General features: G+C 34.1%; 1 protein-coding gene across 4 annotated transcripts in view; it reads right to left on the bottom strand.

Annotated features, from left to right (window-relative positions):
• Positions 1-27,724, bottom strand: part of LOC111061493 (hexokinase type 2) — a 71,996-nt gene that overhangs the window by 22,850 nt on the left and 21,422 nt on the right. The window contains exons 1-2 of one of the 4 annotated variants that reach the window (XM_039426869.1): positions 20,967-21,051; positions 14,947-15,011 (exon numbers count right to left, since the gene is read on the bottom strand). Coding sequence is in view for 3 of the 4 variants with exons in the window: in XM_039426867.1 (XP_039282801.1) it covers positions 24,584-24,682 (99 nt within the window). In the remaining variant the exon portion in view is untranslated. Of the gene's footprint in view, positions 1-8,420; positions 8,651-14,946; positions 15,012-20,966; positions 21,052-24,583 lie in introns of those variants that run through there. The other 3 variants (XM_039426867.1, XM_039426865.1, XM_039426868.1) reach the window with 3 other exon arrangements.

Below are 27,724 nucleotides of genomic sequence, written 5' to 3'. Positions count from 1 at the left end.
TCTGTATCAGGGGGAAGCACTTGCAATTGAAGAGACCAAACTAGGGCGATGTGGAGGGGGAGACGTGCCCATGCGTTGCGCCGTGTGATTGGCTGGCGGCAGGGGCGCGTCACAATCGACCCACATGTCTCTCTCATTCAAAAGCACCAGCTACTCAATCCCTCTCACTCATTCCCTTTCACGCTCGCTCTTCCTTCTCTCTCAAGAATTATTCCCCTTGTACTTTTTTGCCATCAATCTACGCTGAGGCAATAGTGGATAGTAGGTAACCTACAATTCAACCCTTGTTCTCTTTCTAAAATACAACGAGCAGGTCAGGTCTATTTTCCATTGATGGCAAGTTGAATAACTGATCGAAGGGTGGATGAGAAATCAGTCCTCAGAGCCAAATCACTTTTAAGATGTATGGTTATTCTTTCTGTTATTAATATTAATAATGATAATATGAGTATGACTGCTAAACTCCTCGACTTCATAGCTTGAAGCATTTATTATCATAGTATTTAAGATATTGATAGAGGTTCAAATTTCTAATATAAGAACTCGATTTCCTACTATCGTATTACGAGAAATTGAAAGTTCTGTAGAGAATGAATTCATCAACATTTTAATTGTTGGGGGCGTTTCAGCTAAGAACTGTAGCCTTATCCTTAGTGACATTTTAAAGATGGTCTTCTCAGCAAATACAGAATAATTATTCCTTGTAACGAAATTTCAAGGCTGCCTCGAACTCAAATTTGTTTACGAATTATTTCATAACCATTGAATAATAATTATTACCGTACTTTGTATGGTAAACTGCCAACGAACTTGAATTCTGAACAAGGCCACAACACCGTTTAACAGTAATAATGGTCATTAAATTAACACCTGTCAATGTCAATACGTAATTTCAATAACAATTTTGAACTTCATCTTTATACAAGAACACTGATATCCATTCAACGCGGTGCTGAGGAGAGGAATAAGTTTAACCGAAATGTTATGGAGGAAGAGAGAATGTGGCAGAGCTAGATTGTGAAGGAAATAAGTGTGAGAGAGTGGAAGTGAGGGAGACGAATTTTCAGACCATGTGAGTATTTCGTATTATTGACCACAGCACAGCAACACGACTAAACAGACTGTGGGCTTGAAAGAAGCCGATGACCTTCACATTGAAGTTGGAAACTTTATATTTAGCAACAGCTGAAAATAAGCAGAGCTTACTACTACTACGTCTTTCTTTCCTGCAGTACAGAATAGGCTTTATAATGATGGGTGGAAGAGTAACATAATTATTACTACAGATCACTACAGCAGTTGTTGTAGTCCACTCATTGATGTTTTGATGATGGAGAACACAAACAACATAATTTGAATTTTTAACAACGCATTTTATAAAGTGCAAAAACAGGCGTTGTTTTTGGATGTCGTTCACTCTTTATCTCACTCTCATTTAATAAAGGTTTTTAATAAAAGAGGTTTTCAATAAAGGCAGCGATTCAATTCAATTCTCATCGTTTCAAATTTAAATTCTCTCTCTCTCTCTCTCTCTCTCTCTCTCTCTCTCTCTCTCTCTATTTCTTTCTCTTAATTTGTAATCTTATGTAATTTTTTAAAAGGATTTTGTGGCAGAGAGAACCCGGAGTCCTAAGTCCACACTAATGAAGCCAAATAATCAATCAATGAAGGAAATAACCGCGGAATAGTTAGGATCTGTTATTGATACAATTATCAATATTTATTTCTGATTTTTTTGTGTAGTTGAGAAGTTGATATTGTGGTAATCATTCATATTGACAATTTCTTAGTCTTTTCATTCAATTTATTTCTGAAGAAAAATATAAAATCAATTTTCAATGTTTTTTATTTCTAGTACAATTCAACTTTATTAGGAATCGAAAAAAAATTCGAATGTAATTTTTTTTTTGAGAAGCGTTGAACATTTGAAATCTCGAAAAACATTTCTAATTCTAACCCATACAAGAGCTACCATAACAGGAAATGCAGAAATAACAGAAATCGGCACAGCACTACCTGGAGAATGCAATTTTTAACGCATTTTTATTCTTCGCGCACGCTTTGTATACTTCTTTCCGCTCTATTGTTGAGCAATTATTCTCGGCATAAAAAGCTTAACGAGTGTAGCCGTTAAATAATAGCATTCTGACGGCTGACTATAAAGCATGGGTCACACAAGTTCAATGATGACGGATATCGGGTCATTGATCCATTGACACCACTATATTGGCAACTGTACTAACTCATCTACATCACGAATTTGGTTTCTGCCTCCATTTTCCAATGTAGGCAAAGTTAGATATTGATTAGCATGAATAAAGGGACCAATAGCAGCCCTGTACCCCGATAGATAATACTAAAAAAAACTTGGCATAACCAAATCAATCAGACTTTTACGACTTCCATAAGTTTGTTTAGAGAATAAGTAAAAAGACAAGATCACTTATTTCTCAATATACTTCACGATTCTCATCATCACTGTATTCAATAAGAATAAAACTGTTCAAAATAGAGAAGCAAGTGAGCCTAAATATGGATATATTTTCGTATAGTGGACTTCTTAGACCAATGGAGGAATTTCTTCTCAATTCACTGTGTTTTTAATCATGTTGGGAATAAAACTGAAATATTTTTCCTATTTTTATGATTGGGCTACTGTCCAGAAGAAATGTCAAGGTTATTGCTTGACCAGTTATTTGAAAAGCTGAAGCTTAACATTTATTAAAATTATTATTCATTCGTCTATAATATTAGTTCACGCCTTCCAATTAGTTGATGAAATTACTGTGCTCAGTATCAGAAGCCAGGAGGAAAACTACTGTATAAATTGAAGTTCAATTTACTGTATTTCCAAAACTAGGGTTTGTCAAGTATTTAGATGTAGAAGGCTGGCTTGTTGACTACGTTATTAAAAACAATTGAAAAATTAAAATAAAAAGACAAATTGTTTGAACTCTTTTAATTGGCGATGCTTTTGGAAAAGCTAGAGCTAAAAACCTCAAAAGATGAAGAGAATAAATCGAAAATTTCATCAGTAAGAATCTACCCTTCAAGAAAAATACTCGTATTATTCGAGTTGACTTGCAAGTCGTGTAACTTGCGGCTTTCCTTTGAAAGGTCTTTCTGATATTTTATAAAAGACATTTGTATTCTATCAAAAAGTTAATTCAATCAAGGTTTTCTCTATGGATCTCCTGATTCGTGAAAATCTCATTTAGGTATGGTAGTACAAACATCTTTTGAAATTATGAAAAAATGAAACAGTTCGCTTACATGGGGAATGTTTCACGAGCGTTATCACACTAACACTACTATTTATTCATTTATCTATTCATTTATATGTTTATCTATTCATAGACAATAGATAAAATCCATCTTCATAACTTAACCTTGCGCCTGTTCCTGATACCTGGAACTTGATTTGAAGAGCTTGATTTTATTGGAAAAAGCCTCTTGAAAATGAAAGTGCAACAGACTAGACTGCAGACTACTAGACAGCTCTCGACGTACATATACAATATTGGAAGATAAATAAGTCCTATGAAGTCAAAAGTCAACGCCAAAATCAACGACAAACGACACTATGTTACTTCGAGTGCTTGATTACAAAAGAACGCTAATGAATAAGCTGTACTGAAGTCAGTTGACAAAGTATAATCTCTCAACTAACTAACAAAACCACTGAAAAATTCAAGTCAAGTTTCTTTTCAAATTCGCGAATGAGATATTGCCGAATAGACAACAAAATAGCCTACATGACTTCAAATAAAACTTACATCTAGATTAAAATTGAGATATACAATTTTACGAATTGTAAATTTGAGTTTTTTGATCTCATAGAACGGTCTTGTAATCGAAGCTATAAGCTATCGATATTATTCATATTATTATTATGATATTTCATATTATTTAGAACTTGATCAGGGTATGGATTAGAAATGAATTTAGCATTTATTAAACAGTATTAAATCCCATCAATCAGCAATTTTATTGCATTATCTAATCAAGAAACATAGTTGTAAGAGATTTTTCTGTGACAGCGTACGACTCATTATAAGAATCACTAATATTGAATAAATCTCTGTGATTACAATCGCATTAGCATTGGTACAAGGAAAGCATTAACTTCGAATAAATCTCTGTGATTTAAAGCCGTTTGAGTGGTTATTTCGAAATATGTCTTTCCAATTTAATTGTTGGATGTGGAAAGTAGTCATATGAAGATTGTAACAGAGTGCTCAAGGCCATTCAACTGATAACCTACGCATCTAATTGGCCTTAAACTTTGTTAGGATTGTATAGTCAGTGAACTCCACATTTTTGAATATCAATTTTTCATGAGATAATTGTTTAATTTTTGATAAATGATAGCTTTGAAGTGGTTTCAATGCTGGACGTTTTTATTTGAAAGTGATAGAATTCTGTAAATATGTAGAACAGATAACGTGTGCACGTTTCAAATGTTTTACATGATGGAAATGTTTCTTTTAATGATTTGTAAACTTTAATTTATTGTATAGTGTGTACCCGAAATATGATGAATTATGTAAAATCTCTTCAATCCACTTGGGCACATGAGAAAATATTAATTATAATATCGGGGTTTTCATGTATACGGCTTATTTTTTCAAGTATCCAGAATAAAGGATAGTGTTTGTGTTTATACCCTCTCCGAAATCTAGCTTTACATCAAGTAAACGGGCAACCACTGCAAAGTACACGGATTAAGTGATTACATAATATAATGATTTCAGCGTTCATCCACTTATATAAATGTTTGAACCCTTCCGAACCAAAAGTCTGAATACGAACTTGTCCGAAATTAGGGTTTATATAGTGAGGTCCACGTTATAATGACAGTAGATAAAGATAGGAGAATAGCGATGCCGATTCTCTGCATTAATTAATTATATTTCTACACTGTCAAAAACATACTTGGCATCGTTGTGGATCTAGAAAAGGATAGTACCACCGGCTTTGTCGAATGATAGACAAGGATAGCAAAACCAAAGTTGATCAAATACTGTCATTATAACGTGGACCTCACTATAGTTATTAGAAGCATAATAATGTATGTTTGATAGCCAAAAATTCTTATAATGAGTTAGAAGCATGATTTTAGTTAATTCCTTGGTAAATCCCGATGTGTAATCTCATTTTGATAAATATAATATTATTATCTTATCGCATTTTTAATTCAGTTAGCTCTCTTATATACCAACCATTTTTGTATATCCTTTATATTGTACTTTTCAGCTCTAAATAAACATAACCGCCATCGAATATAATTATTTTTAAGTCTAGTAGTGCCTTTTAAAGCTATGGAAATGATCCAAACAAGTTTGGAACAGCTTACAATTATAATAAATCCAACTGAAATGGAGCAGAAGATATGGGCAAGTTTGTTGTCATTCAAAATGACCGAACAAGCGACAACAAAATCGAACCCAAGCAGGTTCTGGCAAATTTTTTATCAATGACCTTGAACGTCGATGACGCATTTTCCTTTTGACAACAGCAGCGGCTGTTGGCTACAATATAAAAAAAAATCGGAATACTTCCAGTTCTGGTTGGTTGGCACAAGATTTCAAATCAAGTTCTCATTCCAGCTCAACAACAAAGAGGAATGCACGGAACGTTGACTAGAAGCCCATTTCCTCGAGAAAAAATCAAATCATCACCAAGATACTACCCTTGGAAAACTCGTAGACTACAGTACTATTCTTTCAACAGTACTGCATTCATCAACAAACACCTTAGGTTGTACGAAAAAGAGAACTTGCAATATACGGTAATTATCATTATAGCTGATTGATATATGATTTCATCATGAGTTGCTCTGCAATTTCGTTTGCTTAGGTAGTTGAGCTGAATGAGGTAGTTGAGATTGAATGTTGTAATATTTTTCAATGTTACAGGAAAGGAAGAGTTATCAGTCAAGAATGTAAGCCTACTGCTTTACTATCTAATGAATACGTATCAACTTATCCATTATCTAGACGTGATACAAGAAAACACAAAGCATGACTAGAACTGAAAACTTAATTATTACTTAATTCATTTAAACTGAGATATTTCTGTTTCTGTTTTGATTGAATAGATATTGAAATAAAGTTGTTAAAGAAGGAGAATAAACAATCACAATTCGACATCACTGTAGTTTCTAACAGTTCTAGGCTATGATATTTTACTAACAGTGAAGAATGATATTTCACGGAGAAGTTATGAAACTTTTTTGTAGTAGTGAAAGGTGATATTGTGGGAGATAACCATATTGAATGAGACGACTTGAATTTGCCACAATAAGTTTCTGAAAAAACTGCAGTACTCACATCACAATTATTAATCTATAGGCCTATCAAGCTGATGTTAACTGAGCAGTTTACTAGGGATTGATAATGGTTAACCCCAAATATTTTCCCAATTTACCAATGAATAAATGTTTGTGATAATAACGTCAAGTCATACGATTCAATGACAAAATATTTTATGTAGAGCAAATGAACATTACTTCGATATGCACTAATTACTATCCAATGCACATTACTCTGATATGCACTAATTATTGAATACGCAATTACATAGAGACAAGGACAAATGAAAACGTTTTCAATGTTATTGTGACAGACGTCCTTGTCTGTCTCAGTCTCGGTTTTCGTGTTTAGATTTTTTGTGTGAACTCTTTCTCACCTATTGTCGGATTGCGCCTGTGTTGGTAATTCATCTCCAAAACTAAGTATGAGTATGAGTATGAGTAAGTAGGACCTCGTTGGTCCATTCAGTTATGTCAACAGTCTAGATCGGTTCCACGTGGTGCCTGCTCAGTTATAGTGACGACCTTCAACGAGGGTTGATGGTAATGCAAAGTATCAGTTGCAGAGGCAAACACATTCGGCAGCCTTGACTTGGCTCGACCAACGTATCAAAATACTATTCACATGGATAAAAATCTTGAAAGAGGTGGAAGTAGCCCTACGTGCCTACAAATGGGGTAAAACATTCTTTAATATCTCAATAAAATCATACCTAGAAGTTAAATAGCTTGATCATAATCGTAAATTGGAGGATATAGCCTACAGTATTAAAAGGAAGATTGAATGAAATAATTTAAAAATGGAAAGAAAAGAAGAGGTACGATAGAGGAAGAACACAAATGGCCTAATGACAATAATATTGTTAAGAGCCGTGGCAAATAAGTTATGGAATGATGTTGGGAAATTCAGTTCTATGTGGGTGAGTTAATTCGGAGAAAAAAATTGATGAAAAAGTAAGGTATGGGGATGAAGGTAAAACGTGAATCATTGTTGACATATATTCTGAAAAAGATCAGGAACGAAAGAAAAAAGGTATCATCAGAGGTATCATCTTTCTTGCTTTAAGAAAGACGCAAGCTAATAGTTAATCAGGGTAAGGTTTTTAAACAAGACATTTGAAAAAAATGGTACGCTCCCTATATTATCCAAGGAGGATTTTTAATAATTAGAGAAATGGAAAGGAAATTTCCTTACATTTTTACGCTCTCAATAAGTAAGAGGTCACGGACCTACTTCAGTATTTGGCCTCAGTTTAGTATTTGCAATTCATTGCCAAGGACATGACAATGAAACGGCGACTTCTTCAATTGAAAAATTGCAAGTCCAATTGCTGATGACGAGTGTGAGGATGTTGCTTGTGGCTGAGCAGGAGGGTGGAAATGCGCCGTCCTGATTGGCTAAAATAGAAGGCGGGACGCGAATAAATGACTTCAATTCAATAACCAAAAAGCTGTTCCATTAAACGAGTGGACGTACAATAAATTATAAGATAATTTGTAAACAAATGCGTCTTTTCCATTGAGTATATTTCTTTACTTATTCAAACGGTGTACGCTATTTTGTTCTATATAAGAAGAGAATATAATAATTTATATATTAGATTGGAAGAATGTCGGGCCAACTCTTTCCATTCTAATAAAATCTTGATATCAAATTCACAAAATGTAAATCTCCAATTCCATGCAATATTAATCTTAAGAAAATATTAACCCTATTGATATAATACTTTTTAGTTCGGTATTCAATAAATCTAGGTTCATTTCATCAAGATCAATTCATATTAATAATTCTTCTAGTAGTTAATCTTGTTATTGTTTTTAAAAGGTTATCTCAAATAAACTGTTTATAGAAACTAACATTTTGGAAGATGGATGTGAGGTTATAGAGACTTAAAGCATGGTAAACAAAAAAATTAAAACCAATTTCTGTGAAAGTTTTCATTATAATAAAAGTAATACTTAATTATGTTATCTGATTGTTATAAAAAACAATAATGATCTTCGGCTTTGGTACTCAATGAAATAAAATAATTTATGAAATAATGTTAAATACGTGTTGATTCATAATCATTGAAGCTATTGTTCAAAAATAATAAAAGTGACTTACATTTTCTTTCAAGGGAGCTCTAGCACACTGTGATGTAGATGCCATTTTCTTGAATTCAGTTTTAAAAAATGGACCTTGATTTGATAAAAGATCAATAACTTTTGTAGAGTATTAATTTAAACAATTTGTACGTTTAATGTATGTATGTGTGGGTGTCGTGTGCTCAAATGCGTATCGGGTTCATGAAAGAATGTAAATATGGAGAAGAGCCTAAATTTTAGGAAAAGTTATTATCGCATCATATGATTTATTGTAGATTTAATGAATGTTGTTGTACAGGCATCAACGCATGGTTATGATGATATGGGACAGATGATTATTTTAAATTAGATCACTTATTCCACATCAGATTTGACAAAAGATAATTAACATTTTTTACTTTCCTTGCCTTATTACCATAGGTAAGGAAAGTATTCCGAAAAAAATTAAGGTAACCCAATTTCTAAACGTTTCAAGATCCCCTGAGTCCAAAAAAGTGGTTTTTGGGTATTGGTCTGTATGTGTGTCTGTGTACACGATATCTCATCTCCCAATTAACGGAATGACTTGAAATTTGGATCTTAAGGTCCTTACAATATAAGGATCCGACACAAACAATTTTGATCAAATGCAATTCAAGATGGCGGCGAAAATGTTCTCAAAAACAGGGTTTTTCGCGATTTTCTCGAAAACGGCTCCAACGATTTTGATCAAATTTGTACCTAAAATAGTCATTGATAAGCTCTATATCTGATAAGTCTCATATCTGTAAAAATTTCAGGAGCTCCGCCCCATCTATGCGAAGTTTGATTTTAGATTCCCAATAATCAGGCTTCAGATACAATTTAAACAAAAAAAATCAAGTGGAAGAGATTGAGCATGAAAATCTCTACAATAAATGTTGAGTAACATTTTCACCTAAAATTTAAAATAAGCTCGAAATTCGAGAAAATGTAATTATTCAATTGCAAACTGTTGGCAACTGTTGATTCTATTAAATCATTCACTATGAAGAGATAGCAGACCTCGTGTGTCTCCAGCGTTATTGTCCTCTCACAAGCTGGCTCAGATCTTTGAATAGTAGACTTTAGATGACCGTGAGCACTAGCTTCAGGTGATCAATTTTTATAAAGGCAAGGAAAGTTGTGTGAGTGCGCCACACCAGATTTTTAGCCTTTATTCTCTCATACATGCAAACTATTTAACAGATTTCATTCATTCTATTGTTAATTCTAAGATGATAATAATTATTTTGGTTGATTCTTAATTTTCTCCTAAAAATTTGGCCTATTACAAACGGGAGAGAAATCAGGAAATTCTCCATTCTATGTTGTTGAATTAAATCAACCTTTATTCAATCGCAGCTTTCATAATAATTGTAAATCATATCTCATTTTGTTCAACCAATAATTTATTTATTGTCTATACTTGTCCTTGCCCTTGAGAAACGCATGAAAGGTTGCTTTGTAATAATTATTGCCGTAATAAGTTCACATTACAATGCCAAATTACAGTCCCATCACTGCAACTCTCAGTGTTATTACTGCTTCAATTGCAAATAATTATGTGATTTCCGATTCGACTAAGTATAGACAAGTAAAATACACTCACAGTAAAACTTTTTGCACCATTTCTCAACTCTAAGAAAGATTGATAGAGCATAGACTCACTCCTCGCTAGACATTCTCAAACATTTATTACAAACGGAACCAACATTTCTATGGATATATTCATCTTTGTCGAATGTCAAATACCACTATCACAGAACTCACCTTGCTCAATGACTACAAGAACAACAGGCGTCATGTTTTGGATTGAAAGGCTCAGACTTCTTATATTTAGATGGTATTCTTTGTATCCTCAAAGTGAATAAGTAGAGTTTACCTTCCTAATATGGTCGTTCTCAAATTAATTTCAAAATGCTAGTTATAAAACGATTAGCATATGCTCAAATTTCCACAAATTGCAAGACAGATATAACGAGTTGAAAAAGAAGCACACGTGTGTTGACAGTAAAAACAATGTTTCAATGAAATATCTACTGTATTTCTGATACATTATCACTTGATATAGGTTGTGGTCAGCCGTTAGCCTTAACTTTGATCAGACCTTGTTTTGTATGAAATTTCAGAGTATTGAAATGAAACATCTCATTTGAGATTTTCAAACTTGCTTGGTTTCGTACATTGACCCCACGATAAATCTTCACAATTCAGATGACACCAGCATTTAGAGAAAATATTAACATTCGCTCGCTCCTGAAAGTTCCTCTTTCACATTCCAACACGAGAACACGATCGTAGCAGTGACGTAGGACTATTTACAGGCTGATTGAGTGTCGGATCGTCTCCCGTGTGCAAAATAACAATCGGTGCCTATGCCCGCATGCCAAGTCAGTGTCCTTGAGTGACATTCCAGCGACTGGAGCTGGAGTCTGCTCGAGTGGAGACTAGGGAGAGAGAGAGAGTGAGTGTGAGAGAGACGAGAGGCGACTGGCGAGAGACCGGATTGGTGTAAACGGAGGCGAGCCCTTGCGAACTCCCCTCAATCATTTCCTTCCTCTCATGATCAAGGCCGATCGAATAAAAGTCGCGCAATAACCTACCCCTACCTTATTGTATGGAGAACTCAACTGATATTGCAAAATAGATTGTGCAAGGGTCTGTCTGCTCCATACCCACTTGCAATTCGATATTAATGTTGAGAGTTCAACTTTCTACTTTAAATTATTAGCAGTTCTATAAAAAATGTATGCATTACATCTCATAAGAATTTTCCTGCTTCTTAACTTTTAAAGCTCGTGAGTTCAACTTCTGCAATGAATTTCGAATGAAACCGGTTTCATCTACAAGTCAAATGGTATAATCTTCGTGAATTTCAGCATCAGTAAATGTCTAAGTACGCAAAATTTAAAACGAAAAAGAAACTTTTTCATAATTATTTATCATCATTTACCCAATTTAAGCTTTGGAGATTTGATGGAACTCAACACTATTGTAAATCTTGCATAATCTACCTGTGATAGTCATACATCTTTCTGACATTCATCTACAAATAACAGACTAATAATAATTCTTGAACTACTACCAACTCTCTCTTTGAATATCCCAAACTTCAAAGTTTATTTAAAATGCCTTTCAAAATCATCAAGTATCATAAAAGTATACACCATGGTGAATCTCTCAATAGAACAGCGCCAAATCTCTCGTAAACCTTTGATAATATTATTGGTATCCCGATTAGCCTACCTTCAAACCTAAATGCAGAATTGTTTATAACTCGTATCATGATTTGTATACGTATTTGGTATGTTTGAAGAGTTTCGTTTGCTGTTTGCTAGAGTCAGTCTATTTTTCGCAATCAGCTTTTCGTTATAGAATACTTCAAATTGCCTTCAAGTTATGCAAACTTTTAGTAAATAGTCTACGTAGATTTTCTTCTACAGCAAACAATCTTTGCTCTCATGTAGGTAATTGCTGCATTGGTTTTAAGTACTTGATTGACTCAACTCTTGTCTGGTTCTCAAGTTCTTGGGAAGTGTTAAGACGGAATGTCGCAATGTAAACAAACAACAAACATTCCAGACAGGGTGTTATGTTGCAATCGTAATCAGTGGACAGACAAGTCGTGGCGCGTGGTAGCATTCGTCTGTCATGATCACTGGCAAGACGGCGGTAAGAGGCGATAAGAGTCTTTTCAGCTTCTAAAAAATAATCGTAACAGCAGCAGCAACTTGAGTCAATGTGTGTTCTATTAGAAAGCTGTTGCCCTCGATTCGACCTCTAGTTTTAGTTTAAACGGATTACTTTGCCGCTGGCCACACGACCAAACTATATCTCAGCATCCCAACAAGCACTAAATATCAAGCCAGTTATTCATCCAGGAAACGGAATACTCAGTGAAGAAGTTATCTATTAGATTGATTCAAGCAATATAGCCTATCATAGTACATCATACACATGAGAAAGTGGAATCGAAATGTATTACAGAGTAACAAAATTTCAATAATAGTAGTGATGAAGCAAAAATTATGCAAAAAAATGATGAGTTAGTAAATCCTCATCACAGGTCAACAACCCTTCCCCATTGCGGATGTTTTTCGAGAAGCAAATGCGTCAAAGTTATAAAAGAAGAAAAACATTTTGCCAAGCTTTTTGCGAAAGATGATAGGCGGCGAGAGAGATTATAGTATTTATTTTGGGAGCACGTTAGGTATAGGTATCCTTGAGATAGCGCTTGCCACACACACTCACATGTTCGTTTACTAAACCAAGTTTACTATATGGGTGTATGTGTGTGTGTGTGTGTGGTGTGTGTGTGTGTGTGTGTGTGTGGTGTGTGTGTGTGTGTGTGTGTGTGTGTGTGTTTGCATATGTATTGTATATAATTAGAAGCGAATCAGCGAGCGTGTAGTGGAACAGAATGGGCAAGGCGCCGACTGTGACGTCACAAGTGGTGCGATTGTCCTACGCAACCCGAGCCAAAGCAGGGAACTTGTCTACTACGCAGCAGGCAAGTGCTGGAGGTGTGGTCGCAAGGTCACCTTCGTGCTAACGGGAAGTCGAGCCTCTACTTCGCCGGAACAATCGGCGACTGGAGGCTGGTGGCTGGAGTCAGGCAGTGCACTGCAGTCGAGTATACCCGCCCCCTTCAAACGATCCCCAGAATCACAAACAATAGTCGATCTGCAGTGGTTCAATAGCCTTCAGATTTTTTTTGCAATTCAACGATATTTTGCTGGTCTGTTCCGAGAGGAAGTCAACTTGAAAAAGACTGGAAAGGGCCTGACTAGGTCTGATTCGAGGTTCGTCAACTCAGAAAGAAACTCTCGAGTCTCTAAGGATACGTCTATGATGACGTCCCTACTCTAGAACAATACTTGGAAAGAAACTTCGATGCTGCCTGTTTATTGGACTACCATCACAGTAAACCAGTAATTTGTTTATTTGTTATTTTGTAAGTGGCTGGCCTTATAGCTGTCATATTTGTAGAAAAGGGTTTGTGTTATATCCCATTTACCTATCCAAATTATTGGTTGTTTAAGAATATGAAAGATTTTGGAGAAAGTCACTTGCTCATATTATTCTATCTATATCTTTATACTTCTTACATCGCCAGTTCAAACATAAGTTGAATATTGATAATTGCCTTGTAGTCAAGGTGTAATAATATGAATAGTTTATTTTTGGTGGGATCAGCTTGGTTTAAAACTGGCCACCGTTCTTTATATTGTACAGAGACCATCCACCTCGAATAATTATGTTCAATTCTGCTGCTGCCACATGCCTCAGTATTTCATTTTACTTCTATCCCTTCTCTTCAAACCTGAGTGATGGAAACAATAATAATTACCATCAGGCCTAGGAGATTATTCCGCAATCATTGTAATTGTAAGTTAAAATCTCCAATGGATATCGAAAATGGCTTGAGCAATTTGGATTATGGTAATATAGGTTAATGATTCAGTGATTTGGAAGATAGCAGTCAGTATTGTAGCTAATAGGTGACTGTGATAATAATTATTCTCATCAAATTTCTTATAAAACCAGCGTGAAGAAGCATTTAAACATTAACAGTATTAAACAAATTAAAGCCTATGAGATACTCCTATTTTCTTTCAAATTCAAGTTTAATTTCGCACTGTATTGTACAATATGTATACTGATAATTCTCGAATGATTCTCTTTACTGCAGATGAGAATTTAATGAAGAATAGTCATCTTTCCTTTTGAATTTACATCCCTTCGTACTTCCGAGCAGAGCTCGATGCACCGTTATTCATCCTTATCGCAGTGGAATGGAAATTCGTATTGCACAATATTCAATTCATTAAAGTAATCATTCATCGATTCCAATTGTTTATTGAAATCTTTGACAGCATCAATTAAGAGTAAGTGGCGCCTAAGCCCTTCTCATACATGAGTTGTCTGGCAGTCAAATCACAATCAATTTCAGAAGTTCGATAGAAGAGTCGAACGAACGTGACATCTTCGTCAGTGTTCCGTCCATCTAATCGACTTGATGACGTCACAATCACATTGAATTAGTGTTCACGTTGATTGAATGATCGATGACATGCATACAACGACTTATTCACATCATTTGCAATGACAAGCCCCCGAATGAATTGAGAAGAATGAATGAGGTTTCACACTTTCTACAGAGTAGAGAATAGTAATTGATAGTAATTTATTGCTTGCAATTAAACTTGACTAACATTAAGCGGATCGAACTATCGAACAAATTACTCTTAAAGGATTAACAAAGTATTATGAAACGGACAATGTAGCTAGCAGAGCATCGCTGTAATCTGTATAACGCTGTATCAATATTTCATTACTACTACGATATTCACGTTCAATTAAATAAAAATATTACATTAGCCTATCTTGACAAATGTGGGTTTTTGTTTCTCCTAAACTGTATGTGAAAATTACAAAATGAAAATAGGAAAATGATGAATGATGGATTGAGAACAATATAATAGACCTAATAATAAAAAAGAATAATAATGAAAATAATACATAAACTAATAATTGTTACATACGTCCAATCGGCAGCATCACCATAATATTGTCAGGTAATACGACTCTACGACATCATCCGACATACCTGCAAATAAAAATAATGTATTATACATTGTCAATGGGCGAATAACACACTTTTTTCTTGATTATAATACGGTCCTATTGTCTGAACTGTTTGGCTCACACATAAATTTATAATATAAGAAACGAACATAACAATATGCTTTGAGCCAGGTGATTTGCTGGATAGCTGATTTTTATTTCACACGATGACGAGTATAATTTCCACCATTATGGGCATTATTTAAACTATTGCTTGGAAACAGAACAATAAATCAATTATTAAGACAAGCTTTCACAACATTATAACAAGACAATTTCCTAATCTTTAAAAATCATTGAACCAAATTATACACAATTTTCGGATAGAATACATTAATATAATTAATTCCAAGAAATAATTAGAATGCGAGACTTGTGAAAGCATGTATTGTATATTTATGTTATACACTCAATATACGTTTCGTACATGTAATATTGACGTTGGGAACTATAATAAGTACCTACAGTATAATATTCCTTAAAGCGAATCACTCTGAGGTTTAAGATCATGATTGATGATCCAATAATTGCTTACTATATTCCGTCATAAGTGCAAAGATTATCTCGAACACTAATTACAGAGTAGACCTGGGGCTGTTTGGGTGAATTGCTCGGCGTGACGCGTTGTCGCGAATATGAACGAGAACCAGTGTTGAGGAAATCATCAATTTGCAGGTTTGGTTGCAGCAGCGACCTCAATCGCATTCTAGTTCAATTTTACCTGACAACTTCAATCGATGAGGCATGTACGCTGGCAAGGTGAAAATCTCAACTAATTGTTCTTCCGGTAATACATCTTCGCGTGAATAAAATTCAATGAGACTTTTTGTCACTAGTTCTCGACAAACTGCAAAATCGAGTGAATTGTTTATTGTATAAGAAAATATCCTAAAGACGTATCCTGAGGGAATATTAGGCAGTGCATGAATCAGACATGTACTTAAACACATAAACTTGACATGTTAGAAAGGAAAAGCAAGCTATTATGGATGAGATTTGAAAATTAGAAATATACTGAAAACAGTAACCATTCAGAGGAGATATTGTTGCAAATGCCTTGAGGAGAATATTTTCATCAGTTTATCCATTCAAAAGGTCATGAGTTAATTAAGCTGATTTTCAAGAGAGCAATCATAGGCTCAACCCGCAACTGTACTCTCCCAGTTTAATAATCTGTAATAATTGTGGTTGAGTGGACATCAATGTCCAAACTTCGCCACATCATCAAACGAAAATGTAATCCTATTCCAAGCCATTCTATAATAATATTCCTATGGCTGCCATTTGTGGGGATTTCTTGACGGAAGTTCGACCTCGCATGAGTATATATAATTCAAGCAGTCAATGGACCTCACGACTATTGATTCAGCCATTCTATAATCATAGTTTGATAATGTAAAGTATAGTATGCATATCTTTCTAACCTGCTATCCATACCATATAAAGGTTCCATTTCATCAAATCATTTTTTGGAGAACAAATATGGAAACAATAGCATATCGTCTACAGTCGTTTGCACGTCGAAAAAGCTATTCTGGGCTGAACTCGTTGAGCTGAAAAGGAAAGTGATCGAGAATCTATTTTGGAAGAGAGCGTGTGTTGATCTGAGTTCTGAGCAGCCAGCGGTCGACAGGGGCTTGGCTGGAGGTGTGACCCATTCAACCAAAAGTCACGTGACTCAAATTGGATGTCAGAAGGACGCTGGAGCAACGTGGTCCACGACACGTACTGGCATACTCTGATCAATGGACCGCCAAATTTTTCTAGCTCAAAGCAATCCGTCAAGGATTGATTATTCCTAGAAACCTTCCTTATCAAGTCTGAACAGAGCGTTACTACAGATGATAAGAATGCATTATAATCTAAATTATGTGGGAGTGGTTGTCCTCGCATGTACAACGGTTTCCAATCGCACGAATCAGATAAGTGACGTGTTGTCGGTTCTTCCGTTGAAAAGGTGTCTCTACTCTTGAGGCTAGCCCCTTCATCTAACTATGATGATCTTGAAAACCACTTCCCGGTGGTTCGGAACCCAACTTGAACCGAACTTTAAACTGTAAACAGACATCTCTTAGAATCATCATCCACCTATTATCTTCTTACATGCCAAGAATTCACGAGGGCATCCTCATCAGCAAAATTGATAAAACATGTGTTTAAATCTGTAGATAACTATACAAACATGGTGATGATGGTATGCATTCTATCAAGAATGAACTTTTTTGGAATGGTTCTTGTAAAGTCCTACCTTTTGTAACATTTTGATTTGATGATGATTACAAGTAGAATTGCTTGCTGAAAAGAAAGGTTGTAACCCAAGTAATTCCAATGTGTAAATTCTACTTTGAATTTTACTATTGTTTATAAGAAATATTTCAACAACCGATTAAGTTGAGTAAGATGAGTGATTATTGTTTACAAAATAACTTTGAAAAATACTGAATACCGTAAGCTACTTGGGCCCTCGATTGTTTGAAAACAAAATGTAACTTCAGCGTCATTTGCATTCATATCTGTTCATAATTTATTTAAATTAATCAAATGAAAAGAATATTGAATTGATCCAGAATAAAAGATTGTAATTGGAGAAGCTGGCCTTGCTCTTCGATCCTTGGGTGGTTGAACAAGGAAGAACAAATATAATAAAGCTACGGAAGTGGACCAACCCACATTGGACTGACTCATACAGCCAACCACTTATTTGCTTCACTTTTGATTGGAGGCTGTCTGCAAAGGGGAAGTTGTCATGTTGCATGTACAATCTCTGTCCGACAACAATTTCTATCTGATAACATCTTTCTCATTCTATTTCAATCACTATCCTTTTCCATATGCGTGTATTATGAGTCAGCTGATGGTGACTAGATAATCACTCTACATATCAGTCTGCAGGTACAGTAAAAAAATTATTATTGGAGGTCACTTGCGAGATTGCTTCAGCACCGATTTCAAATAATTCTTCAAAAACCTATCCTATATTGAATTGTGCAAGTTATTCTTCAGTAAATTCGTTCCTTTATTCATCATGAAGTAGCCTACAGATCTTATTCCAATGTACAAGCCAAGTAAAGATACCGAAAGTTAGTAAGAATAAACACCGAATAGTGTTTCGAAACACTGAATACCTGAATAGTGTCACAAAGGAACTTGTAACAAGTTCATTGGACACAAGAGACAATTGTTGAGAATTAAGACAAAGAGTAATGTACATTTTACCATTTATTTTTATAAATCTACTGTGTTTTTGTTTGAATAGTGATAAGACGGGTGAGATATTTTGTTGAGATTGATATCTGATTGAAATTTCGGATCTCGAATCATTGATATCACAAAAATTGTCATTGGCTAAAATCTTATAATTTTTTCTACTGAGATGTATGTAAATGAATAGATCAGGACGCATTTTTTGCAGTTGTTATATGAGAAGTTCAATATAATTTCAAACGTCGTTTTCCTCTTATCACAATACATGTTTCCCTATCACGTGGATTACGTAAGAACTGCATTCCAGTTAAATTACATGCTTTCCTTTTGAAATAGCAGTACCGGTAGCCCATTGTTCAAATAAAAAGTCAGGTGAATGGAGAGTTTTTTTAAATTTAGTGAATTACGGTACTAGGTGTAAAGGATGGAGTTACTTTTCTCTATAACTATTACTTTCTGAAAGTAACTTTCAATAATTACTACTCCCCAGGAACAATAATGTGCAGATGGATGTGCCTACACTAGTTTTGCATGTCCTGCACATTTTCGCAGTGGTAGTATGTAATAATTCAGGAAGTGTAACTTTTCGGGAACAATGCCCCTGAGTTTCCTTCTATTTATTCATCAAATATTTCGAATTTCAAAAGTCACCTACTACTTAATTTCCATTTACATGATCATCATAATGTATGCTAGAATAATAGCATTAACATTCATATAGTATTTCTGCATCATAAGTTACAAATATCTTTATCACTGGATAATTTTGCATTGCTTCAATTAAGTCTCTATGTTTATTTGCTTTATATCTTGTTTTCCCCACAAAGAACGGCAGTTTAAATCTACACACAAATATGAGTCTATCAAGCTAAGTTCACCTTGTGTAATGAAATCTGAAAGCTCTTTGGAAAAATGAAATAATCTATTCATGTGTTCAAATGATCCTATCGATTAATAATCTATTGCAGTCCACAGTCTCTTTCTCAAGAACCAATAGTTTCAAATTCTATTCTCATAGTATTGAGCACTTGAGCCTTGCTACACGAATTATGAGTAGGTGTATAAAAATTTGGTTGCCAAAATATAGTATTCATATCTTTAAGTACGGTCCATCACAGAGGAATAATTTTGTTATTGATTTGCCAGTCTTATGAAGGAAGCAGTTGAAAGTAATAAATTAATCAATAGTTTGACAGTTCTAAGAGATAAAGAGCGAAGGTTCATCGATGAAAGCTGTCCTAGCAAGTCAGTCTTTGAGAACCACCTTTAGGGCTTGGGTAAATTGATTGAGTCTCTTTCAGCTTGTTTTGACAAGGTTATCCTCAACAAATCGCATGCAATTAATATGCTTGACAGCATGAACAGCAGAAAAGCTCAACTATAATAGATATCGGATGCTTCTAGCATCTATCACCTCACATCTCACATTTTAGTTCTATGTGGGCGAAGAAATTTTCGAAGGCAAATTACATTAGAAAACTGCAATTGGATACGTTTGTTGAAAATAGGTTTAAAGATTTGTGATTGATGGTGAATTTTTGACTGACAATCTGTTAAAACACTCAAATATTGCTAGAAAGTTACTCATAGTCACAATTACTGGAGATTGGAACTCAATCTATCCTAATTCCATCAAAGGTGAATAGGATACTGTATCTAATAGAATAGAAGGTATTCTGAGTATTTTGATTCAATGTACTTGTTTGGAATCATAATAGCATAAGGACTTAACATTGCCTGATGAGGTTCCGACTTTGAACGAATCTCTCAAGCACAAACTAATAACCATAACACTAAAATTTATGTCATAAGAAATCCGTAGAACGTTTTGCTCGTGGAATGAGTGGACAAAGAGCTGGATATTGATGTAAAATTGATTTGTGGTAGTTAGTATAATAATTAGTAGTTATTATTCTTATCACTTTCAAAATAATTGAGAGAAATACTTCAAGAGAATAGTTTCCAGGTGATAATATTATTAACTACTATTTATGATAATAGCAATTGAATAAATCGTACGTTGTAGCCTACAGATTTAACATTCGAAGTGCACGCTAATTCGTGAAAAACATTAACCGTGACATAGGCAGCCTTGTATACATGGCTGAGGTGAGTAATTTGAAGAAAAGCGAAAGGAAAAAACCTTGTTCTCTTATTAATCAGATAGCTTCAATTATTTCAGTATCCATTTATATTATAGAATCGAATGTAATTCAAATGTATTGGCGAATAGGAGATCTCTTAGACAGGTGTGTCTACCCTCTCCCCCCCAAGTCCATGATAAATAATTCCTAGCCCTAAATTCCAAGACCTAGATTCGAAAAAAATCAGTTTCCAACCCCTAAAAAATGTCAGTAGTCATTTCAAACACTGCTGATCTTTTTTTGACCCCGCGACCCAAGAATTTCAAGGATATTATTCTGAGTAAATAGATTCTACATCTTTAAGACGCTTCAAATTTCCAGAAACATCCAGACTTTCAACATATGTCCAATTTAGATTCAAATCTATCATAGACTAGTTAAAAGCGACTCAATTAAGGAACAAGTTTGTTCACATAGATAAGATATTATATTCACATAAGATTGTCAGGATATTTATGTACTTCTTTTCAAATAGACTACTCAATCTTCATTCGACTTGATCGGCTTTATATAATTCTCCAGGGGATTATTAATAATTGATAATAATTAATAATATAATTATTATACAGACAGTTTCTACTTGAAATTACCCATTGGATACGGATTTCACTTGATATGTGGTCTGTAGTTACTATACGTAAAGTGTATAATTTGAATTTATATGAATTGTGATTTAGATGAATGACATTCTCTTCTCATTCAACAGACTCAGTAGATGCCTCAGTATTGCCTTTGGGCTATGTAATGACATTATAGTTATTTTCACTGAACGAATTAATTCTGCTGATTATGAGTAATATTAAACGCATCAATGAAATCGACAGACAACTCAAATTAACGTTCCATTTACCGTTCAATTGGAGAAACTTTCAGTGATCGTTCAAGCGGTTAGTAATTGAATTAACTTTTACCTTGAGCTCTATGTCTTTTGCTAGTTTTCTCTATCATGGAAATTGTTCTCTTCCTTTGTAAAAATCAAGTAAAAGCCTTGATTGAATTCGATGCATCAGATAAAGAATTATTGAGGATTGAGTATTAGGATGATAAGAGTATTGAGTAGCTTGAGTCTACATCTTCCGTCTACAAGTTCCGTGAAAATCGAATTGTACGTCATATCAAGTGATGCCAATTTTCCTCATTTAGTTGCCAGAGACCAATCATAGTCATTCCTAGGCAGGAATTCCAATTCGAAAGTATAATTTTAAGATTATGGAGCCATTACTGAATCTTCTCTAATAATTAAGCAAGTTTCATTGATAATAATGAGGAAATCAAGAGTAAGGACGATTTTTCCACATGATTCAGTTATTGCTGATATAGGCCATATATATACTTATACTTATCAACTGACGCCTGCAGGTGACCACCTGCAGGGAGTATTTTGATCACATGTGATCAAAATAGCGAGGAGACTAGTTGTCGGGGAGACAGGTTGGCGGCGACCCTACATTTTCAGTCTAACATTTTTTTATTTTACGACCAGAACCATATTTGACGGTCAGGCCGCACATTTGATGGGTCATGAACTTTTCAGCAATAAAAGCTACATAAACATCATCATTATTGTTTATCACACCCAATATACAAATCATTATTTTATAGTCTCAATCTTTCAATATTAGTTTGATAAGAGAAAAATTCCTATAAGGAGAAAACAAAACCTAAATAATATCAGCTTTGATGGCTGATGTCAATTAATTCAATTTTTTTATATCTTTTTCTTTGTTATCCGATGGAATTCTTGCAAATTTGTTAGGGCGGGCGGTCCTAAACCTCTGAGTACTACCATATTTACCATTTAAATATTACCATATTTACTACCATATTTAAAAAATCCATTTTGGGTAGTACTTTTCCATTATTTTTATTTGATGGTGAGCCACAAATGGCGACCATGTGCTCTCCTAAAATTTAAAAATTGTAGATATATGTTATTTGTTGCAACACGTGCTCTGAACATATTGTATTTAGGAATATGAACGCTCGAAGAGCTAGAATATAAAAAAGAACCGTTTCTCGAGACTATTGAGAATGCATTTGAATAGCTCACCTAGACAGACGCTGGGGCATTATTCTTTTCAAATAGTTTGAGACAAAATCATTCTTTCTAGAAACGTAACAGTATTCAAATGTCAGTCACAGACACGTTTACTATAGAAACCACATGGCCCACTGTGCTTTGTGTTCAACCCTTGTATATATCTATAGCATAAGTTGATGGCAGGTGAATGAAGATTGTGAATAGCGATATAGATATATAGTTAGGAGAGAAGTAAATATAGATATTAATTTTCAATGTAACCACGTGGTCAGCATATGCTAAAATTTTACCACGTGGTCAGCACATGGATATTTTGAAGCAATTATTTGATGATCAGTTATTTGAATGGTAATCACATAAAACGATAAACATGATATATGAGTAGATGTATTTATAAATTAGGTCATGAAGTAGATTAGGCTATATGTATAAAGTATTCAACAAATAATGTTGTACAATAAATTATAATTTAATAATTATTATAAGCTAATTAAGTTAGTTGAATCCGAATTCATAGGCTAAGGACAAATTTGTAAATAAATAAATTGGTATATTTGATTGAAACATGTTGACAATGAGTATGAGAAACCTGTTTAATTTATTATTGAGTCGTAATTGATTGGTATCTTATTAATTTGATTTATTCAACTCAATTGTATGATATACTGTATGAAATTGTGTTTTGTTCTTCATTTAATGTGTATATTATTGAAGTATTTTCAATATTAGATTTATAAGATTGATCACTGTATTAATCAAATCAATGCATTCATTGTCAGTATCCAAACTTTAGAGTTTAAATATGGATAAAATATATGATATCATTTGTTTTAATAATGAAGGGGAGCCATAGTTTAAAATGATATAACATAATAAACATTATAGTGAATTCAAATTGATATGTGAATCCAATTGTAAGCAGAATATTAGCTGAAGAGTTTGAGTGTAGGCGGAGCTAGAGGGCGAAGGTGATGAGGGGTGGAAAATCGTGGTTCTAGTATATAAACAGGCAGACCATGCTTGCAAGTTAGTGGCAGTTAGTGGCATTTGAGTTGCAGTTAGTTGCAGTTAGTGGCAGTTAGTTGCTGTTTGTTGCTGTGAGTCCTTGGATTTTGGACAGTGTTCAGTGTAGGAGTGAGTTTTTGGTCTCAGACTTCAATTATCCTATAGGGAATTGACTGAGCCAGGTAAAGATTGTATTTAGAATTTTCAATTTTCCTCATTTAAAATCCACACCACCCCACCCTAAAAAGCCCAAATAAGTATATAAAATTTCATAGCATAGTAAAGAGCAAACTTAATTATTATTGTTTATCACACCCAATATACAAATCATTATTTTATAGTCTCAATCTTTCAATGTTAGTTTGATAAGAGAAAAATTCCTATAAGGAGAAAACAAAACCTAAATAATATCAGCTTTGATGGCTGATGTCAATTGTTTAATTCAATCTTTTATATCTTTTTCATTGTTATCCGATGAAATTCTTGTAAATTTGTTAGGGCGGGCGGTCCTAAACCTCTGAGTACTACCGTATTTAAAAAAATCCATTTTGGGTAGTACTTTTCCATTATTTTTATTTGATGGCTATTTTATTTATCAAATGAAGTTATTTCTATAATTACACATAAGGTAAATTATGTAAACAAACAATTATTTTTTGTCATAATTTTATGTATTGATGTGCAAAATAAATACATTTTGAATTGAATTGATGTAGGATTTATCTTTATTTCTACAAAGGGAGGCAAAATCATAAATAGAAATACAAATCTCAGTACCCTTTTTGAATTATTTTATCTTGAGAATGGCATGAGTGTCCGAAACATGTTGTGATAAATTAATTCAAAAAGGGTACTGAGATTTGTATTTCTACTTATATTACAAGTACCCCCAAACAGAAAAGAGACAATAAAATGATGCAAAAATACTATTCATAAAATACTAATCAGTAGGATGATATCCAGACTGATTCATATTATGGTTTATCATATCATAAACAATAATAATATGTGATTCATAATGAATCATATCATGTTTAACAATTTCTTCACAACAAAGTTTCGTTTTTTCTTCAAGTTTCTATATAAATTATTTTTGTCAATTTTAGACCGCTGTAATTGAGGGTTTCGGTAAGAAATATAGGTGGTTTTGGTGGAGCTCACCTCGTTGTGAAGGCCCTCATCCTGCTGAGAGTCCTCACTGATAACCAGATCACCGTAGCAGGAGCACAGGTGGCTGAAAATATCCGGCTTTGGTCTCATGCTGACGGTTCGCGTTCGCGTGAGTCGGGAAGCGGGAATCAGAAAACGCGGGTCCTTGGTCCGAAACTAACTTACTATTCCGAACTTGGCAAATGAATAGAGAGTTTGACAGTGAGAGATGGAAGATGTCTGAGTGAAAGCAGAGACAGACTGACAGTGACAGCGAGTGCTGTGTGTTGGCTTTGGCCGACTGAAGGCCGATTCACCGGCGGCTATGCTTTTGTAACGGGTCCCTCTCTACCCCTCCATTTCAACATCAACACACCGATCCTCTCTTCCATCCCTCTCCAAACTCCACTTGATTTGTGTTGTCCTACAACTACTTACTATCTTCATAGTATCTTCATACTATCTTCTACTACTTACTAGTTTCATAGCACTGCATCCAGATTGAGACAATCGCAATTGGAATCGCATTCTTTCTACAAGTGAAAACAATGATAGATATTTTGGAGAGTTTCTGGAATTTCTAGGGCATTTCTCTTCAGATATTGGAGATTAAATAAGAAGAATTCTCTTCATCAAAATAGAAGTGAATGCACTCCGTTCTGTTTTTCTATGTGAACGGTTTAATCTAAAATAAGTCCACCTAAGCTTACATAGGAATTCAACTGCAATCAAAGATCAAAGTGCATACAATGATAAATATATAGGAGTTTCTGGAATTTCTAGAGCATTTCTCTTCAGATCTCTAACATTAGAGAAGTGAATGCACTCCGTTCTATTTTTATCTGTGAATGGTTTAATCTAAAATAAGTCTACCTTAGTCTACATTTGATTGCAGTTACTGCAATAAAAGATCAAAGTACATACAATGATAAATATATTGGAGTTTCTGGAATCTCTAGGGCATTTCTCTCCACATTATTCTAACATTGGAGAAGTGAATGCACTCCGTTCTATTTTAGTCTGTGAATGGTTTAGTCTAAAATAAGTCTATACCACCAAGCCTACATATGAATTCAACTGCAATCTAATTGCATTGAATAATATCATAGAGAAACAATAGCTTAAACTATGCTAATATTAAAAAAAAAATTTATATTTTTATTTAATATGAAAAATTACCACAATATTATCAACAACTTCTCAACTACACAAAAAGCATTGGATAATGTCTAAATAAGTGAAAATAATTTTGATCCAAACATATAATTAACAAAAAATCATTCATCACGTATTATTATTATGAATAATAATTTTCTTATATTCTTTGAGATATCGTATAAATCTATATTGATTAAATATGTAATTAGAAAATATTTTTGTTCGTTTTCCTGCGCTCAGGCTTATGCCTTTGCAGTTTTTCCTAATTATTCTGTGAAATGTTAGCTCGTATGATTTTATTTTCTATTGTAGCAGAAAGGAAATATATTTGAATTGTATTGTTGAGGAAAACAAACTCACAATTTAATATCCCATTGTGGTGGAGTAAATTATAATGGAATGATTCATATAGAAATTTCATTTCGTACTGACAAGTTCTACGTTATTGCCTACGTCAATAAAGTGACAGTAGGCCTATATTGGTACTAGAAGATGTTGATAGATCTGAATCATTTGTATAAGTACTTTGTAATATTTTCTCCCCATTAAAAAACGCACATCAATTTGAGCACTTGATAACATCAATTCAACACCAACCTATGAATATGGAACATTGTCATTCGCTTCTAATTTGCAATCACAGATGAGTATGTCATTCTTTAGCTCAATAAATTTATATAAGACAAGTTATAAGTTGTTATTAATAAATTGTTATATATTGTTATTAATAAGTTGTTATATAAATAGATTTCACATTACATTTTGTATGACATGGACCAAATAGCTATAACAAGTTCCACCGTGAGTACAAAGAGAAAAAGAGAGTAGACTAACTGATACAGAATCGCTGATTCATAAATATCTTCTTCCACAAATAACTTCTTGAGAACACCATAAAACACAGCTGCAGAGCTGCTCAGTTTTGGTGAATGACAAAATGATCTTAAAAATCATCCGAGCTTGAAAGTTCCAAATTTTAAATGTAATTTTACTATGATACAAGCAGGAGTAGGATTATTTGTGAGTACAAATTGATACCAAACTAATGTTAGGGATCATTCGTGTGCATTTACTAACTCCGTGAACAGAGGTTTACGGAGGTAGTGGTGCATTACGAATTTTTGGCGTTCCTCATCGTTACTCATCCCATAATAATTGAGATCAATAATGAGAGATTGCTTGATATTCGATTATCATGAAGTCCCTGAATGGAAGCTCACAATGTAGTGCGATGTTATAATGGGAGAGAAACTTTTGTTTTTTTGTCAATGTTTTGTGAGTGTGGCAAAATGTGATTCATTTCCTGTAATAAAAGTAATATCGAGGTGACCATAGTGACTCTGTGGCTGTTGGAATGATTGAAACTCAACATTTACTTTAATAAAATTATCAATATGTATTGGAGCTGTCAAAGAGTGTGGGTGATCTATGTATTGTATTCAAATACCAGTTGTTTACCATCAAATCAAATATTTTTATTGTCATCAACAATTACAACATTTAATGTATAGACAACATCAACAAATTAAAATCATAGATATTGGTCACGGGGTCTGACAATACTGTACAACAATTACAATCTCACAGAGAGTCCACTGCTTTCATTGATGCGAATGTCATTCACGAGTTCGCACAACTGATTAACTGTCGCGAGGACAGATAGGTGATGTTTGTTTGCTTGGCCATCGCAGAGCGAATAGTCCAATTATGCGATGAATTTGACTGTTTCCTCAGAGATAATTAGAAATACGTCATTCAAAGCAAAAAAGTTTTAAAAAACACTTATAACGCAGATTGTTATGGTACAAGGGTCGCTATTTTAATCAGTACTTTTGTGTTCAGTGTTCTATTATTGCTATTGGTAACCTTGTAACTCAGTTTTGTAGCCAAACACAGACGATAGTGAAATAAGAAATCTAAGATAGAGACTTTTATACAAATATAGTAATGAATTTTTCAAATATAAAATTTGAGTAGAGAAAACTGTTAAAACAT

The sequence above is a fragment of the Nilaparvata lugens genome, chromosome 4 (genome assembly GCF_014356525.2).
Source record: "Nilaparvata lugens isolate BPH chromosome 4, ASM1435652v1, whole genome shotgun sequence".
Classification (NCBI taxonomy): Eukaryota; Metazoa; Arthropoda; class Insecta; order Hemiptera; family Delphacidae; genus Nilaparvata; species Nilaparvata lugens.
The sequence above is the reverse complement of the archived record's forward strand: the minus strand, read 5'-3'. Positions and strand labels throughout refer to the sequence as shown.